This window comes from Chinchilla lanigera, unplaced genomic scaffold, assembly GCF_000276665.1.
Source record: "Chinchilla lanigera isolate Chin_1 unplaced genomic scaffold, ChiLan1.0 scaffold00007, whole genome shotgun sequence".
Lineage (NCBI taxonomy): Eukaryota > Metazoa > Chordata > Mammalia > Rodentia > Chinchillidae > Chinchilla > Chinchilla lanigera.
Genome location: NW_004955408.1, coordinates 35,889,126 through 35,908,426, shown reverse-complemented (window position 1 = coordinate 35,908,426; position 19,301 = coordinate 35,889,126). Strand labels below are relative to the sequence as shown.

Sequence of the window (19,301 nt, the reverse complement as noted above, 5' to 3'; positions counted from 1 at the left end):
TGAGTTCGGTTCCCGGTACCGGAGAAAAACCAAAAAAAAAAAAAAAAAAAAACAGAAACATTTCTCTCCTCACCCTCCACTCTTTCTCCTAATTTAGAGAGAAACTCAAATACTCAGATCATAAGAGGCTCACACCTTTATAAACAATTAATAAGAGAGGAATAAAGCCAAACAAACTAATATCTACTAGATAGCAGATGGAACCCAACACATCATCATTATCATACTTTCTAAAGTACCTTAGCCATTTCCCAGTTATGATGGAAACTAATTACATTTCCTTTGAATTTACTAACACAATAGCACAATTTAATCAGGTAAGATAAAAACACAAAAGAAAGACTATGGCAATTTCTTTTCTTTTAAAATGCAAAGCAGCACCAATGTGCCTGTAGGGACCTTCATTACTGGTTCCTCCAACCTCAGAAGTGTGAATCTATAATTTTAGATTCAATCCCAGTAAATTTCACATAATCAATATTTAGAGAACTTTAGAGGAATGCAATTGTTATATGCCTCTGAAAACATGACACTGATAATGGATTTAACAAAACTACCTTAGCTATACTGGCAAGAGTGCCAACCTCACAACAATTTTTATTTGACCAGAATACTAATCACTGAACTTCAAAGACTGTTCAATGGCTAGAATCACAGCAGTGACTCAAAGCCAAGCGGAAGAGAGCAATGCAAGTATTATCTATATGAGAGAAGGTGTGTTGAGAAAATAAAGATACAGTTCTGTTATATGTGGCACTTGTAGAGGTTATGAGTAAAAGGTGGCATAATCCATAATGTCTAATAAGAGAAAAATCAATTTATAGTGCATGTGAAGGGTCCTTAATGCACTGATCTTTAACACTGATTACAGTAAGCACAGTCTCTGATATCACAAGCAACTATTTTCAACAATCACAGGCAACAGACCCACTAACATGTAATTCCCACTATCATAATCAAAAATAATCTGACACATTGTCTTAATTGAAAACACCTTCTAGGTATTCATATGGACCTGTAAGATAGTACATTGAGCTTATTTAACTGCTCCTATCCCTGTACTCAGGCACCCCATATAATTCATGTAAATAAATATTAAGTAAATAAATTAAAACACGGCTCATTGCAGTCAGGTCTTGGTATGTATTAATGTATGTTTAAGCACTCAGTAATCGTGTGTAGAGGAATTAGAGATAGCACTGTGGTGGCACATGCCTGTAATCTTAGCACTCGGGGAGGCTGAAGCAGGAGAACTGTAAGTTCCACTCCAGACTGGGCAGCTTAGCAAAACTCCATCTCAAAATAAAAAAATAGAATTGAGCTGGAAATGTAGGTCCGTGCAAATACCCTGGGTCCAAACCCCAGTATGACAATAAATAAATAAGTACTGAACCAAAAGATCATGTTTTGCCTTGTACGTAAGCTATCACTCCCTGTACGTATTCCTGGTTATATCATGACAGTTCAGAATGCTACTTTCCTCATATAAAAAAAGAAGTAACTCATTTTCTGAGTTATTGGTAGGATCAAAACAGAAAATGCATAATCAAAATATTTTTGAAACTTCAAAGCATTATAAATACAAGATATTTTTGTCATCTAATTTTTCCTACAATATTTTCCAAATAATTTTTAAAATTCATGACCTAGTTCAGAGCCTCATCATCCATCTCCTCTCAGATTACCACAAAATAATCTTGTAACTGTGCTACTTGCCTCCTATCTAACCCACTCCACCATCTCACTGTTTCTTAATATTCTCCAAGACCAATAATCCCAGCACTCTGAGGGTTGTATAAGTGCCCACATTAACCGATTATACCATTGGCACTCCATTCCGGGAGGCTAAAGCAGGAAGATCACAAGTTTGATCTCAAATACATAATTGTGTAATATACATATGCTTTTAAGGAGGTGTATTTACCTGAAAATGAATGCTAGAAAGGGGCAAAAAGTTATTAAATGTAATACCAAAATCACTACCTGTAAAAGAAAAAAATTGGTAAACTAATCCTCAACAAAGTGAAAAATGTTTGCTCCTGCAAATGACCCTACTAAGATGAGAAGTCAAGTTACCAAATAGGAGAAATATTTACAAACTATATTTCTGACAAAAAAAGTTGTCACAAATATATATATATATATATATATATACACACACATATACATACACATATATACAGATATATGTTTGACAAGGATTTATATCCAAAATATATAAAGAATTCTTACCACTCAATAGTAAGACCAAGAAATCCAAAGAAAAATAGGTAAAAATTTGAACAGGTAATCCATAAAAGAAGCTATACAAGCAGCTAGTAACATTGAGCATCCTTGGTAAGAAATGAAAATGAAAATTATAATATACACAATCCATCCATTAGAATGATTAAAAAGAAAAAGATTGACAATATTAAGTGTTGCCAGAACATTAAGCAATTACATATTGGAATAAAAGGGTATAATCACTTAGAGAAAGGAGTATGTTTTTATAAACATAAACCTACAATTACCCAACAATCCAGTCCATACCTAGAAATAGCCTAGATGTCCATCAACTGGTGAATGGGTAAACAAATTATGTTACATCTATAGAATAAAATACAATTCTGCAATCAAAAGAAATACAAGAGCATGCAAGAAAATATATAAACCTCAAAATCATTATATCCACTAGATGAAATCAGACACAAAGTATATCCATAGGATTTCATTTATATAAAAAGCTAGAAAATACCATCAATGGTCACTGAAAGCAGATCAGTGGTTGCTTTGGGCCAGGTCAGAGGAAAAAGGGACTGCAAAGGATCATGGGGAAACTTTCAAAGGTGAGAAAAATCCTTCGAATCTTAGTAATGATGATGATATTTTAAGTATGCATTATAAAATTCATGGAGCAACTTAAAAGAATACAGTTTATGGAAATTATAATTTTAAAACATTTTAAAAGATACAAGGTACTAAAAGTTGTAACAAGCAATCTTTAGCTATCTGCAACCAATCACCCTCTTTGCCAACATCCAGTCCATGGTAAGAATGGGAGGCAAGAAGCACACTACTGCTTGCCTCAGAAAGGAAGAAGCATTTACTGTGACATCTATAAGAATATACAACAGGATCAGAATCTCAGAGATGACTGGTATAAAACATGGTATCTATATTGCATAAATGTAAATTTATTACACAGATGTGGACATCTTCTTAAATTTATGTTCAAGTTATCCTGCATCCAAGTGACTGCCTACTTTCATAACATATACTGCATCCAGTAAGTAGTCTCCAGAAGACATAATTATTCATCACCCTCAACAAAAATCCAAAAAATGACTAGGCCAGTCTTTTCCTTTCAGTACACTGTGCTTTTAATGATGCTGGGATATTAGATCATATTAAGAAGTAGAACAGCTTTATTATACAATTTAGGTATACTCCCAAACCATACCTTTAAGTTTAGACTCCAGCCTAGTCTCACGGCTAGGATGACAAAAAATTTATTATACTTCTTGACAGACCTGGCCAATGAACCTAATCATGAGATTAGTCTTCCTAACCAAGTTGTAAGGAGTTGAGAGGAAACATTAACATATTTTCTTTTAAATTGTTTTCCATCTATATATGCCAAGAATATATGAAGATAATAGGACAAGTTTGAGGGCAATGAAATGTCATTCAACTAATGCACCCACAATTGGCAACACCCTGAAAAAGTGCATCAACTCTATTTAGCAAGGGCACATCTTTGAATACTATGACATAATAAGAGTAATTTTGCTAACAGCACAGTTACTTGGCATTGGCAAAATCTTTATTCAATTTGTTAATGGTTCTGGTTTCAGTCAATTACTTACGAAGTAGGGAACACATTTCTCTTTCAAATAAGACTGATTAAGGGTCTCTGAGATCTGAAGCCCTTTCAATTAATTGCTACATCAACAGCTAAATCTATCATGCTTTACTCAGGGAATTTCCATTTGTTTCAAGCTAAAGTAATACTTTTTATTACTTTTTATTACTCCTTTTCAAAGAAGAAAATTTTTAAATGACTAGACTCTAGTTTTCCAGCAAAATTTAAGAGAATAAAATAAATGAAGCATAAAAAAGCTTAAAATACAACCAAAATGAAAACAAAAAATATTTAAAAATACAAAATATAATTCACACCCTCCTCCCTTTACTATTTTTTCTCCATCAATAAATGAAAAATATTATTTTTCATAAGAAAATGAAAAAGACTAAACTTCAAAATTTATAAAGCAAAGATATTGTTCACGCAACAATACTGAAAATCCACTATCTTCTACCAGCCAGTAAAGAAGTGAAAATACAGCAGTGAACAAAACAGACAAAAATATCTGTCCTTGTGAAGCTTATATTCTAGTGTTAGTTAATAAAAAAGTAAAAGGTAAAATATATAGCAGGCCAGAGAAGCATAACTATTACAGAACAGAATGAGGCAAGAAAGTAAAATAGACAGGGATATTTTTAACTATAATGATCAAGGAAAGATTCATTGATAAAAGTCACTTTAAGTGAGGAGCTAAAGAAGGTAAGGAACCCACCCATATGGACATCCAGGAGAAATTCTGACTTAAAGAGAATGAAGTGATTCAGAGTGAGCCAGGCGGAGGACATTAAAAAGTGAAGGCCAATGAGAAAGGTAGTGGACTAAAAGGGGCTACAGTTCATACAGGCAATTTTTACGAATTTTTTTCTCCTATCATAAACAACACAGAAAACTATTAGTGTATTTGCAGCAGAGAAGAGAAGAGAATACGGTTTATAGTTTAGAAAAATCAACTTTGGTGTTCCTGATCTAGCAATAGTAAGGGTTGGAAAGAAGCTTATATCACACTAACTTCCTTAAAATAAACATGTAACTGCCGGGGCTGGGGATTTAGCTCAGTGGCAAAGCGCCTGCCTGGCAAGCGCAAGGTCGTGAGTTCAGTTCCTGGTACCGGAGAAAAACCAAAAAAAAAAAAAAAACAGTAACTGCCACACACAAAAAGTATTTTGTTTTAATCTTGAAGGTACTGGAGAATGACTAAAAGAAGGCAAAAGTTACAGGGACTTTGATACAAAAAAAAATGAAAGGAATTTGACTCTTAAAAGGAGAGGGCCATACGAGGTGAGGGGGCCGTATGATTATGACTTTCCCATCATTGTAGTATGGTGCAGCTAAAACACTAAAAAGAGCCTCAGACTTTTGCACATGAGGAGTCAGCAATTCCCAGATATTTACTCAAGGAAATGAAAACATGTCCATCAAAAGAGATGCACACTAATGTTCAGAGCAATATTATTCATAATTGCAAGAAACTACAAACAATTCAAATATTCATGAATAGGAATATGGATAAACAAACTGTAATTTTCACATAGTGAAACAGTACTCAGCAATAAGTAAATTGCTAATACACATAATATAAATGACTCAAAATTATCTTAATTTACATTAGTCAGATATATATTATATCAGCTCATTTATATTAATTCCAATAACAAAAGCTATGACCGTGGAAATGAAAAGGTGAGGATGAGGGAAAAAGGAGTTGACTGAAACTGGGTACTTTCTGGGTAAGGAAAATACCCTATATTTTGTTACAGATAATGACTAAATACTGTATATTATTTCTGAAACCCATCAAGCTGAACATTTAAAATCTCTTAAATTTTTCTACAGATAAGTATACTCTCAAAAGTTTAAAAAATTTACAACATTAGGCTGGGAAAGTAGGTCAGTAGTAGAGTGCTTGCCTAGCATGTACAAGGCCCTGAGTTCAATCCCCAGTATCACCAAAAATAAAAAAATAAAATAAAAAAATTCACAGCATTTAAACTTCATAACCCTCTTATATTCACTTAATATATTCACTTGAAAACATGCCAACAACTAAAATAACAGAAACAGATTTGAGTTATATATAGGTATGATGCAACAAAATATCTTTCCTACAAAGGAAAATAATGATATGCAATAAAATTCAAAGAAACGCTCCAATTATATAGCATGTTTTAAAATTTCGATTCATGAAAGATGCTTTTTCTGCCCCCTTTATACTAAAACCATTATTTATCCTCAGTAGTCCAAAAGAAATGAAATAAAAATATTAAAAATAATACAATGAAAGAACATAAATTTTTAAATGTTGATTTCTAATTTCATAATCCACTTAATAATTAATAGAATAAAATGTAGGCATTTTAACTAACAATAAAGTAAATCTTAGAGGCGCTTAAAGGGAACTTTTTAATGATATAGGAAACATTATCTTAGCAAATCTGGTTATCTATTTTTAAATGTAGGTTTCTCAAGAACCTGCAAAAAGATGAAATTTTATTATGTAAAGAAATGAGCTTATATTATGAATAAATCTGCCATGTAACTGATAAAGTTAAGAATACTCTTAACTTTATGTTAAATACAGATAAAATGTTATCTTCACTTTGAAAATTCAGATAAAATGTTAAATTCACTTTGAAAATTCAAAATAGATATGACAGTAAATTTTAAATTCACTGAAATTTTAAATGTTAAATTCACTTTGAAAATTCAAAATAGATATGACAGTAAATTTAGTTAAACACTCCCTAACAGACTTACAAATTTCTTTCAAGAAAAACAGTGCTACCATGTGAATTCTTTAAAGAGTAACCTACTCTAGAAGTGGCTAAAATATGCCTTCTGTATATTTCTCATAATCTTATTTGTAAAGATAGTTTAGGAAGAACTAAGCAAACAACACAGCTCAAGACTGTTGCAGAAGAAAAGGTTTCAGAAAAAAGATGCATTGATATAAAAAGTATGTGACAAGTCAGGTTTTAAATTTAGTATACAAATGAAAATACATGTAAACAACATAAATACATGCAAATGAACACTAAACAGAATTTCAGAAACAAAACAAAACATTCAATTTCTACCTCAAAAGGGATTCAAAATCTAATCAATGATATTCAAGCATTATAAGAAAAATCAAATAGGAAACCCTGTTAAAGAATATTACTGCTGTCAGACAGTCAATACTAACAAAGGAAGGAAAAATTAAGATTCTAGTAAGTGGTGGTAATAGCTTAGTCTCAAGTCTCCAAAGAGATTAAGTATTTTTTTTTTAAAAAAGCGAGAGAAGCCAGAGATATAGCTCAGTGGCACAATCACCTGCCTGGCAAGTGCAAGGTCCTATATATTTTATGTCTCAAAGAAGACATAAAAATGGCCAGTGGGCTGGGCATGATGGTGCATGCCTGTAATCCCAGCACTCGGGAGTCTGACACAGGAGTATCACTACGAATTTGAGGCTAGCCTGGGCTACACAGTGAGATCCTGTTTCAAAAAACAAAAAAAGAAACAAAATAAAAAAGGCCAGTGGGTACACAATAGGTGTTCAATATCACTCATCATCAGGAAAATGCAAATCAAAACCACAATGAAATAGTAACCTTACACATGAGGATGGCTATTACTGTATCAAAAACATAAGCTATGACAAGTGGCTTAACAGAGTGAATAAACAGAGTAAACAAAACGGAACCCTTGTACCACTGTTGCAAACAGTACAGAGGTTCCTCAGAAATAAAAAAACCGAACTATCACTTGACCCAGAAATCCCTTGCTGAATATACACATCCAAAGGAAATGAATCAGTATGTTGAACAGATATTCGTACAACCATGTTGATTACAGCATTATTCACTGTGGTCAGGATATGTAAAAAATTTAAGTGTTGGGCTGCGGATATAGCTCAGCAGCATAAGGACCTGCCTGGCAAGCACAAGTTCCCAATTCCAGATACAAAAAAAAAAAAAGTTAAAGGTTTGTCAAAAGATGAACAGATAAAGAAAATATAGTATATATACACAACAGAATAGTATTTGGCTACAAGGAAAGATATACTGTTATCTACAACAACACAGAAAATGTGGAGGACATTATGTTAGGTGAAACCATATATACAAAGACAAATACTTTATGATCTCATATGGGGATTCTAAAAAAGAAAATTAGGGGCTGGGGATTTAGCTCAGGGGCAAAGCGCCTGCCTGGCAAGCGTAAGGTCATGAGTTCGGTTCCTGGTACCGGAGAAAAACCAAAATAATAATAATAATAATAAAAAGAAAAAAGAAAATCAAACTCACAGAAACAGAAATTAGAACAGCTGTTGCCAAAGGCTGGGGTATGGAGGAAGCAGGGAAATGTCTGTTGAGAAGTACAAACTTTCAGTTACTTGGTAAGTTCTAGGAATCACAGCATAGGGATAAAAGTTACTAACAGTGCATTACTTACTTGAAATTCGCTAGTGCGATAGCTTTTAAATGTCTGAAAAAGCCAGGCACAGTGGCGTACGCCTGCAATCCCAGCACTCAGGAGGCTGAGGCAGGAGGATTGCTGTGAGTTCGAGACCAGCCTGGGCTACAAAGTGAGCTCAAGGCCATCCTGAACTGCATAGCCAGACCCTGTCTCAAAAAGACTAAATAAATAAATGTCTAAGAAAAGTCTATTTTTAAAATCTACATTAATAAATCTTCTTTAAAAAAGGTTGGAAGTACTAGGGTATCAAACTAAGGGGTGCGTCACCATTGATACATCTCCAGCCCTTCTTTTTTTTTTATTTTGAAACAGGATTTTGTTGACAAGGTGCCTAGACTGGACTCAAACTTCTAATCCTCCTACCTAGCATTCCCAGAATGCTGGGGTTACAGGAAATCCTACCACTTAACTTATTAAGCAAATCTTTACTTTGAACTTATGATTATTACCCACATATATCCCACTGCAAGTACTACATAGTTCACATGAACATCACACATGACAAAAGCATGTTCCATACACAAGTATCACTTTGACAGCACATGTGTTCTGCTTTTTTGGTCTTTTTGTAGAATATACTTGACATCTTGCTGGTCTTGCTGGGTTTTTTTGTTTTGTTTTGTTGTTTTGCGGGGAGTTGCCTAGAACTGAACTCACACTTGCCAGGTAGGCATTGCACTGCTGAGCTGTATCCCTGGCCCTAGTCTTGCTGTTTTGTCAAGAGGTTCTTATTATGTTATGTGTAGTTAACAGGAACATAAAATATCAGTAAAATAAAGTATTAAATTCTTAATATGTATTGTGCATTTAGAATACACATCAACATTTTCACATTAGCTGTGTACTTGCTTACAAAACCTAAGAGATAACATCAGAAATAAAAACCCACGTGAACTACAATGTAAACACAAACAAAAGTCTACTATAGAAATAATCTTTGCTTCAACTCTCACACTCAAGGCAGTCTTCACACATGACAAATTCATGCTCCAACTGAACTTTTAACATTATATGATTTTAGCGATATTTTTCATGACTATATTGTGGGTGCTTGAGGGCTACTTAGGTGACAGTGGAACACTATAAAAGAAGGCACGGTACAGTACTAACTCCACCTCCTGCACACACCACACAGTCAGCTGAATGGAAACACACGTGCTTCAGATGTTACCTGCAAATGTAAGGCTTGGTGAGTAAAAGGCAGCAATTACTGATAATATTTCAACCTACGTACGCGTGTGTGCATGTAAAGACAGGCATTTATCATTACTAAGCAGATAGTAAGTTTTCTTATTTAATTATTAAACAGGCTTCTTGGGTTATTTCATAAAATACTATGTTAAAATATTTGTATATATGTTTTTCAATTTTTCTTTTCTCATTCTTTTTATTTCCATCATGTTTCCCTCCTCTCCCTTGCTGCTCCCTCCATCTCTTATGCCTCCCCCCATGTGAGAAAGATCTTCCTACTTTCTACTAGTAGTACTCTGCTGTGTATAAATACCACATATTATATTTTATGTACAGCCCAAGCCAGTTCCTCTTTACTCAATGTGGCCCAGGCAAGCCAAAAGTCAGATACCCAGGATCTACATGATAATACAGCATGATAGTTTAGGAGTGTGTCAAATCCCAACTCTGCCACTAATACTTACTTACCTGCATGACCATGGATAAGTTATTAAATTTCTTTTAAATTTAAAGTCTTACTAAGTGTATCAATACAAACTAGAACTATTGATGACTTTTGTGAGATATAAAGCATAGTATCTGGCCCACCATAAACACAGTAAGTATTTACTAGCATTATATTATCTTAATTAACAATTTAAGTCATTAAAATAAAGTATTTGCTATCTTGTTATATACTGGGAATTAGCAAAAAATAATTTCCAGCATTCTCAAAGGGCTAATGTACAAATCCTTTTGATTTCTTTTTTGCACATTTTAACATGACAATGAACTAAACCATTTCTTAAGTAGAAACTAAAGTTATAAAACCTATGAAGAAAAATATTTTTTAAAAGATCATTTGAAAGACACTGAGAAATATATTACTACTGGAAGAGAAAAAGAAAATTTTGAATTTTACAGCATGATTACAAAAAACTAGACCTTATAAAATAGAAGAAAGAAGAAGAAAAATATAAATAAAGAATAGGCTAGTATTAAAAGAGCCAGGTGTTGTGGCGCATGCCTGTCATCCCAACATTCAGGAAGCTAAGGCAGGACAATCTTTGCACATTCAAGGCCAGGCTGGGCTATACAGTGAGTTCAAAGCCAGCCTGGAATACACTTTAAAACCTTGTCTCAAAAAGCAAAATCTCAGATAATGAAAAATAAAGCAATAATTCAACAGCAATCAGAATGAACAGTTCAATTTTTTAAAAAAGGAGAGATTTAAAAAAATGTAAGGGCATTTGCTAAAATAACTATAGCTAAATGATGACAGGATGAATGATTTCTCTCCAAAATTGGAAACAAATAAAGAATGTTCTGAAAGTCCTGGTCAGTAAAAGAAGACAAGAAAAACAAAGACCTCCTGGCTGTCTTAGAAATTGGAAAGAAAACGCAATAAAACTGTTCACAGATATGACTGTCTACATAAAAAAAAAAAAACACATGAAATTACTTTTAAAAGCATCATCACTAATTAATGAATTTACCAAGGTCACAAGGTAAGAGGTCAATATAGAAATATAAATTACATACTGCCAGGCAGGGTGACACATGCCTATAATGCCAGCACTTGAGAGGCTGAGGCAGGAGGATTATCACAAATTCGAGCTTCACCTGGGCTACATGCTGAATTCAAGGTCAGCCTAAACTGACCAGCAACACCCTGTCTCAAAAAAAATTACATATGTGTGTATATATTATATTTCTATACACTAACAATAAAACAATTGGAAACCGAAATTGTTTAAACAGTACCATTTATAATAGTTCAAAAACAAGAAAAATGAAATATTTAGCTACAAATCTAACAAAACACACACTGGATCTGTACGTTCATTATGAAAAATATTGACAAAGGAAAACAAATATGACTTAAATAAACGGAGAGGTACACTCAATACTGTTAAAAATTATTCTCCCACAAATTGAACTATAAATTAAACAATCCCAATCAACATGCCAACAGTAACTTTTTTGTAAATATAGAAAGTTGATGTTCAAATGTATATGTAAAGGCAAAGAAACTAGAATAACCAAAACAATTGTGAAAAATAACAAAATTAGCAGATTCATACACCTTCTTATTTTCACTATAAACCTATAGTAATTAAGCAAGTGGCTATTGCCATAGAGATAGCAAAATGATCAGTGGAATCAAAGAGAATCCAGAAAGGACCACACAAACATGTCAAATGATTTGTGATAACGGGGAAAGGAAATTCACTTACAAAAGGATAATGTTATCCACAAATAATCATGAAACAAAGGGGAAACCATATATAGAATGACTTGTGACCTGTACATTACACTTTAAATAAAATTACTCAAGATGGATCTTAGACTAAAATCTAAACGTAAAACATAAATATGTAAAACACTCAAAAGGAACCAAAAAAGAAAATCTTTATAATACTGGATCAGGCTATAAATTCTTAGATATAAAACCAAAATTAGAGTCAAGAAAAAAAACTGATACATTAAACCGGACGAGAATTAAAAGGTTTTGCCCTGTGAAAGACATTATTAAGAGAAGTAGAGTAAAACTACAAGCAGACAAAAACATTGTCGAATCACATATCTGACAAAAGATTTATATCTAGAATTCCCAAAGAACTCACCAACTCAAGAAAAAAAATAAATAATACCTTCTACACATTGTAACAACAACAACAAAATACTTATGTATTTCTACAGGCAAGGAGTTATGTGAGTGTTCTTTATATTAATATAAAGAGACTTCTTCATCTATTACAATGTGGAAATAGAGTTAGGCAAAAGGTCTAACAGACATGCCACCACAGAAGATCTATGTATGACAAGTATGCACATAAAAAGATCATTCACATATTAGGGAAATGCAATTAACAAGACATCACCACAAATGTAATGGAATGGGTTTAATAAAAACAACTGACAATATTAACTGCTGTACTAACAATAATTTGGAATTACTGAAACTCTTTTGTATATTGCTGATAGAAATGCAAAATACTGATCCAGAAAATAGAGAATGGGGAAGACTTTCAATTCATTTTATAGGCCAGTATTGCCCTGATATGAAAGCCAGACATCACAAGAGGACTACAGATAAATATCCTTCATAAACATAGATGGAAAAACCCTCAATAAAATATCAGCAAATCATATCCAGCAACATATAAAACGGATTATAAACAATGACAACATTAGATTTATCTCAGGAATATAAAGTTGACTGAACATCTGACATTAATTAACATAATACCACATATTAATAGAAAAATGGCAAAAACTGTATGATCATCTCAAATTCCATTAAGAAGTGAACTGAAGGTTACTATGGTAAAGGACCTTCATGATACTGTGTATTTTTTCTAGTATTCATTTTACTTACTACTGAAGTTAATGAATATTAACTGAATATCTGCTGAACACAAGAAATTCTGCTAAGCACTAATGCAAATACACAAAAACAAATAAATATATGATACAGTAAAAATTAAAGTAAGTCTTATGGATGGAGACCCAGATAAAGGAATAATAACTCCGCTTAACAACATTCCTTTTTTCTTTTTTCTTTTTTTTGAGACAGGGTCTCGCTATGCAGTTGAGGCTGGCCTTGAGCTCACTTTGTAGCCCAGGCTGGTCTCAAACTCACAACGATCCTCCTGCCTCAGCCTCCCGAGTGCTGGGATTACAGGCATTCGCCACCACACCCAGCTTCATGTCATTCCTATTCTTAAATTATGGAGATGTATTTTAAACTGTCAGTTAAAATTAAATCATATTATGGCAGCAAATATGCTAATATGTAGAGCAAATTTTACAGGAATATTATGTACTTTTATTTGACGCTACCTCTCAACAAAATATCAATTTTAAAACCTTCCAGGTAAGCCGGGCGTGTTAGCACACGCCTATAGTCCCAGCACTCCGGAGACTGAGGCAGGAGAATTGCCATGAGTTCGAGGCCAGCCTGGGCTACATAGCAAAACCTTGTCTCCAAAAAAAAAAAAAAAACCAGAAACATAAAAAACTTCTCAGGTATAACAATTATGTTGTATATTACTAAAAAGTATACTTGGGTTAGTTTATCCTATACCTTGTGGGGAGCCAGAATCCTCTGCCTGAATTTTTCAACTGTTTCTTGACCCATAGAAGACCATGTATTGACAAATGCTTCTGCTTTGTCTTGCTCAAGATGAATATTCTCTAATTGCTGCTGCAAAGTTGCTGGCTTCACATTGTGATATACTGCCTATTAAAGAGAAAAGAAATTACATTTATCCTTCACATTTATACAGAGACTTTGACTGCAATCAGTACAAAATTATTTTTAAATGATTTAAATCAAAAGAACATTTCACATTCCTACTATAATCAGATATTTTTGGTTGTTTTATAAATAATAATACACACAAGTGATTCAGGATTAAAAGGCCTAAGTTATTTCATTTTTGCACGTGATTGAAAAAATCCTAAATCCACTAAATCACCAAAACACTGTCTTTACTCTGGCTATCCAAATGGTACCCTAATTAAAATATTTTATCTATTTCACTAATTATTTGAAGTCTGTATGGTTTTCTTTCTAGACAAATTTTTCTTGAAGGAACAGTTCTCAAAACTATCTTCATCTATCAACTTTCTAGGTAATGAATAATTTTTTTAAAAGACTGTCATAAGTGTTTAACAGCGGTATCTATTCTGTTTCTTATATTATTCTGCAACAACTTTTTCATAAGCCTTATACTGTGCTGCCCTATTCAATTATCCCTCACCTCTACTGAAAGCTCACCAAGAGTAAGACCCACAGTCATAGTCTTTATGATCTACAATCTATAGACAGTTGTAGAAGCCTGACAGCTTGTCTTCCTAAGAGTATCCATTCATGAGAATACCCATAAAGTTATAGCACTACTGAATTTTTTGTTTGACAACTATTCTATGTAGTCAACCAAAAGAAATTTATTCATTCATTTATTTATTCATTCATTTATTTTAAGCTAAGTCAAATAAAACAAAGTGCAAGGCTTAAACACAATGCACACAAAAAAAAATGATGCTGCACCCCAAAAGATTCAAAATCCAGTGAAGGTAACATAACTCACACATGAAATAATGAAAGACTAACAATATGCTCAACTATGATGAGCCAAGGATAAAAGAAATCCAGAGAAGGGAAGAATACATGTACAATAATGAATGAACTCAAGGGGGGTTGTCCAGAAGAACAGAAGTAGAAGAGATGCTCAATAGGAAAAATATTATGACAATACTTTTCTAAATGTATTTATCATCCTAGTCAAATACACCTCAAATCATTTATTAAATTTTGCAAATGTATTCATTTTTCCAAATTATTATGCCAAGTAACACTGAATTCAAATCTTTCATAACTGTCTCAAGTCAATGAAGTCCCAATTCATTCTGTCAAATCTTTATTAACAGAACTCAACAGTTTTTTGTCAAATGAAATAACTAGTAAGAAATCATATGTTCAAATATTTTTAACCATATTGAAATTCTTGATTAAAATATATTCACAGTTTCCATCTTCACACAATTTGAAAAAATTAGAATTTCATAGACATCACAACAATACAAATATGCAGTAAACAAACCATAGGACATTTAAGGCAATAAAAATACCTGTTCTAAAATAAATGATATTGTTTCAAGAACTAGGTGAAGGTCTTGTTTCTCTAGAGAAAATGCTGCTTGAAGTTTTTCCTCTTCATCTTCACTGAAACTGCTCTCAGCCTATAAACAAACAGCAATCTATTAGCATATGATACACTGTTGGCCTTAAAATGGAAAGAAAATTCACTTATTCACATATGTAATGACAACTTAAAACAAATTCATAGCGAAAGGAAACTGATGGGCTTATAAATTTTTAAGTCTGACACCCACTTCTAGACACTTACAAACAAAATAACCTGGATTACCCTAACTTCTCGCAATGACTCAGTTCATAACTATGAGCACTGGAGTTCTATGCTAAAGTCTCCTGAAGAAATGCTGAGAACAAGATGATTTTCACTTCAGTTGTAAAAGCCTCACAATTCTGTGCTTTGATATTTCTTGTGTCTGATTTTCATAGTTCTTCTATTTCATTTCATGATCAGCAGTCATTTGTTGAAAGTGTCCAAATGCCCCATTATAGTAGCACCTTCATTTCCCAGTTTGTCATTTCATGGCTGACTTGTCAGAGCAAGATATGGATCACAGCTACATCAGTAGGCTTTCTGTGATGGCATGAAATCTCTTCTTCAAAGCAAAGTACTAAAGTTTTTTTGTTTTTTTTTAATCACTGGAGTTGTAGCACCAGTTTTTAAGCTCAGAGGCCACAAATGTTTATCTCTAAGTTATCAAAGACGTCCAACATCCTTCAGAGTTTCTGAATGTGGACAGCTGCCATGCTGATAAGACATTACAAGATATTTAAAATTCCAGTATATTAAATGCCAGCAGCAGCCTTTACACATTGTGACACTGCCTGCCCCTGCCAAAAAAAAAAAAAAAACAGAAAAACCACATACACAAAACAAAAATCCATTTGTATATGCCAGGATGAGCCAGGAAGATGGCCAGTTCAATGAGGACTCCCTCATGATCTGTGTCAGACATGCCCATATTCTACACCTAAGCTGCCTCAGTTTATTTTCAGGTTGATACCTATGAGGGATTCCAAGGAACCAGTCTGGACAAAAGCAGACATTCTCTACCTATAACGAGATAAAATTTGGTAAAATAAAATTACCACGCTGATCACATTTAGAGTGGCAACAAAATCCCTATATCTCTTCACCATCTACCTGCCTCTGGTTTCACTGCTCTAAGGGCTCTGCTTGTCTCAAGGTACAAAGCCAACTTGCCAGACCTAAAGTACATAAAGGTAAGGTGGCAGACAGATCCTAACATTTGCCACAAATTTTAAGAGCCCTTATCATAAATAGAGCCCCTCTGGAAGATCATCAACTGAAACTGTTCAGGAAAAAATAATTTTTATACCTTTCTTGATGTTTTCTTGGCTGCTAAGTATTCACATCCATCCTCAGTTACTTCAGCTCTCAACTGGTACATGTGCTCATCTATACTTCCCCCTAGCTCTGATAACACAGCCTTCAGTGCCTCTGTGGAATGTCCCTATTACTCAGTTCACTCAAGAAGAGCTATTCACTTATTCTCAACTTCAAAGGTAATCAAAGGGTCAAAGGCAAATCACACATCACAAGTTTCTCTGCAAATGCTCCCTTCTCCCCAGTACCAAGAAAAAAATATGGATAAGTTTCTTGTTCTGTATTATTTTATATATGTAGGAAGGAAGCCCCCACCTCACAAAATAAAGAGAACTGTATTTATTGCCTGCATCATTCACTTTTGGGTTGATTTATAGAATGTTTTCTCCTCTTGCCTGTGTTTACTGAAATGGGCTAAAGGGACAGACACTGGAGGCAGACAAAACTGACTGGCTGGGTGACTTTGGGGATATTACTTAACTGGATTCTCTGTTTGCTTAGAGATAAGAAGAGGATGACAACAGTATCTACTTCTTCAAATTGCTCTAAGGATTAGATGAGTTAATAATTCAAAGCCACTAGAACAATATCAATCACAGAGAGAATGGTGTAACTGTTTATGAACAGCAAATGCTATAGAATGTGGCTCCTACTATTGTTATTCTTCCTGTCTATCTAAATTACAAATATATTATAGGCAAGAACTTAGAGGACCTGCACCTGTTTCATTTCCCACAGCAAAGAAAGGAATTAATTTCAAGAATTTATATTGAATGCCAACTGTGTAAGCAGCAATGCATTAGGTATGAGTATAAAGATTAGTAAGATATGCCCCTCAAGATATTTCAGGGCAGAGGCAGGTAGACTGAAGAGGTTTACGGATTTATCTTCTAGTCATGAAACAAATACTTACAATAAAGTCTGAAAGTAAGGTAAGAATGAACCAAGAATTTAGAAGAACAGAAAAAAAAAACTGTTGAGTGAGCCCACAAAATCCTTGAAGGATGAATAGTTTTCTCAGAAGAAGGAAAGAACATTTGGAGTGATACAGAAGATTATATGCACAAACATATAGTTGAAAAAGTTCATGGTACAGTGAAGTAAAAAAGTACTGTTTAGTGCGGCTGGAACACTTGCAAAATGGGAAAATGAAGACTGCAGCCATGTTATAAGGACCATATACAGTGTACAATGTTAAAGATTTTGAACTTTCATCCATGGAACAATAGATAATCACTCTAAACACTATAAAAACATGAGCAATCTTTTTTAAAGAGAAAAACATTTAGAAAGAGTATTGGAATTGTATTATGAAAAAGCAATAGAAAGTGCGGAGGTTACAGGCACAGATACTGTTTTGAAGGCAACTGTTCTAGTCTAAAGGAAAGGACCTGAACTAGAACTATGAAAACTGAGATTCAAGAGACGCTTGAGAGGGAGTGAAACATGGATCCATGGCTGCCTACCAGCCAAGAAAAGGAAGAAAGAATAAGTCTTCTTTCTCATTTGATGCTGAGGCCTGACATCAGGCAGAGAAGTCAATGGGTGCTCCATAAACATGTATTTCATGGAATTAAATTTTTATAAGCTGATAAAGAAATTAAGTTGGGCTGATGACCAAGCAGAATGAACAAATAGCTAAGTGTCTAAAACCACATACTCTAAATAAAAGTAGAAGAGAGATAAAATTAAGTAAAAGGATAAATACTAGTTGACAGCAAATACCACAGAATTATTAAGAGGAAAAATGAAATCAGAATTTTCCCAAACCATATTCCACAGAATATTAGTCCCAAAATATATACCATAATAAAATAGTTCCAAAGTCAAACACAAAATTAATTTTATTGAATACTGAATTTCCCAAGTGGATGACCATGGAATTTTATCAAATCTTCCTCAGAACCAGTGTTACTGAGAACTAGAGAACACTATATTCCATACACACAAAAACACTCCCCAAATAATAACACAGCATTTCAGTAGAATCAGAAGGAAGTTTTACAAACTACAGAAAAACAAAAATACAAACCTTCAGGTGAAGTTTTTGAAGAATTCGGGTAAGCAATCGTGGAAATCTTCCTATATCTAGTGCATTTATCAGCGACACTGCTTTTTTCATGCTAAATAAATTTATAAAACAAAGTTTTAAAATGTATCAAAATGTACTTGCTCTAGTTGTCTACAAATTTCAACAACTCTGTTACATGGTTAGTCTGAGTGAAATAAAACAAACAGCAGCCGTCAAACAGTCAGGCAATCTGAACATTTCCAAAAACATGTCTCCCCAAAATCATTCGGTTGAAGAGGTCCATTCGGTACATTTCCACTTGTTTTGGGCAAAGCAAACTATTAGGGGAAGCATGTACTCTGTGGGGGAACGGCAATAATTTAGCAGTGGGTCCTCATGTAACCACTTAGTCCAAACCGAAACTCCGAAAAGCGTGACAGGTCACGAGTGGCCACTCGGGCAATTACACAAAAAACAAGATACTGCGTAGCAAAAAAGGGTAGGAAAATATTGGAAGCAAAGCTATGTAGAGTTACTATGCACACAATTGTTTTAAACCCGTTTCACTTGTAATAATCTTCAAATAATGTGATACCCACAATTCTGCACCCTACCGGATAAGGTTTACTGACCGAGGGTGTGTTCCCCCAATACACCTGTTTGGGTTTAAGGCCTGGCTATCAGAACCAAAGAAATCCAGGATAAAGGAAAAACTTTAAAATATCAATTTCTACCTAATCCAGGCACAAAATTTTTCTCCAACTTTAATTATCTGTCTATACACTTCAGTATTTCTCATCTA

General features: G+C 33.8%; 1 protein-coding gene across 4 annotated transcripts in view; it reads right to left on the bottom strand.

Moving 5' to 3' along the window:
• Commd10 (COMM domain containing 10) overlaps positions 1 to 19,301 on the bottom strand; it is a 157,091-nt gene that overhangs the window by 136,659 nt on the left and 1,131 nt on the right. For all 4 annotated transcript variants that reach the window (XM_005376533.2, XM_005376534.2, XM_005376535.2 and 1 more), the window contains exons 2-4: positions 18,521 to 18,611; positions 15,116 to 15,226; positions 13,566 to 13,721 (exon numbers count right to left, since the gene is read on the bottom strand). In XM_005376533.2, the coding sequence (XP_005376590.1) occupies positions 13,566 to 13,721; positions 15,116 to 15,226; positions 18,521 to 18,611 (358 nt within the window). The remainder of the gene's footprint in view (positions 1 to 13,565; positions 13,722 to 15,115; positions 15,227 to 18,520; positions 18,612 to 19,301) is intronic.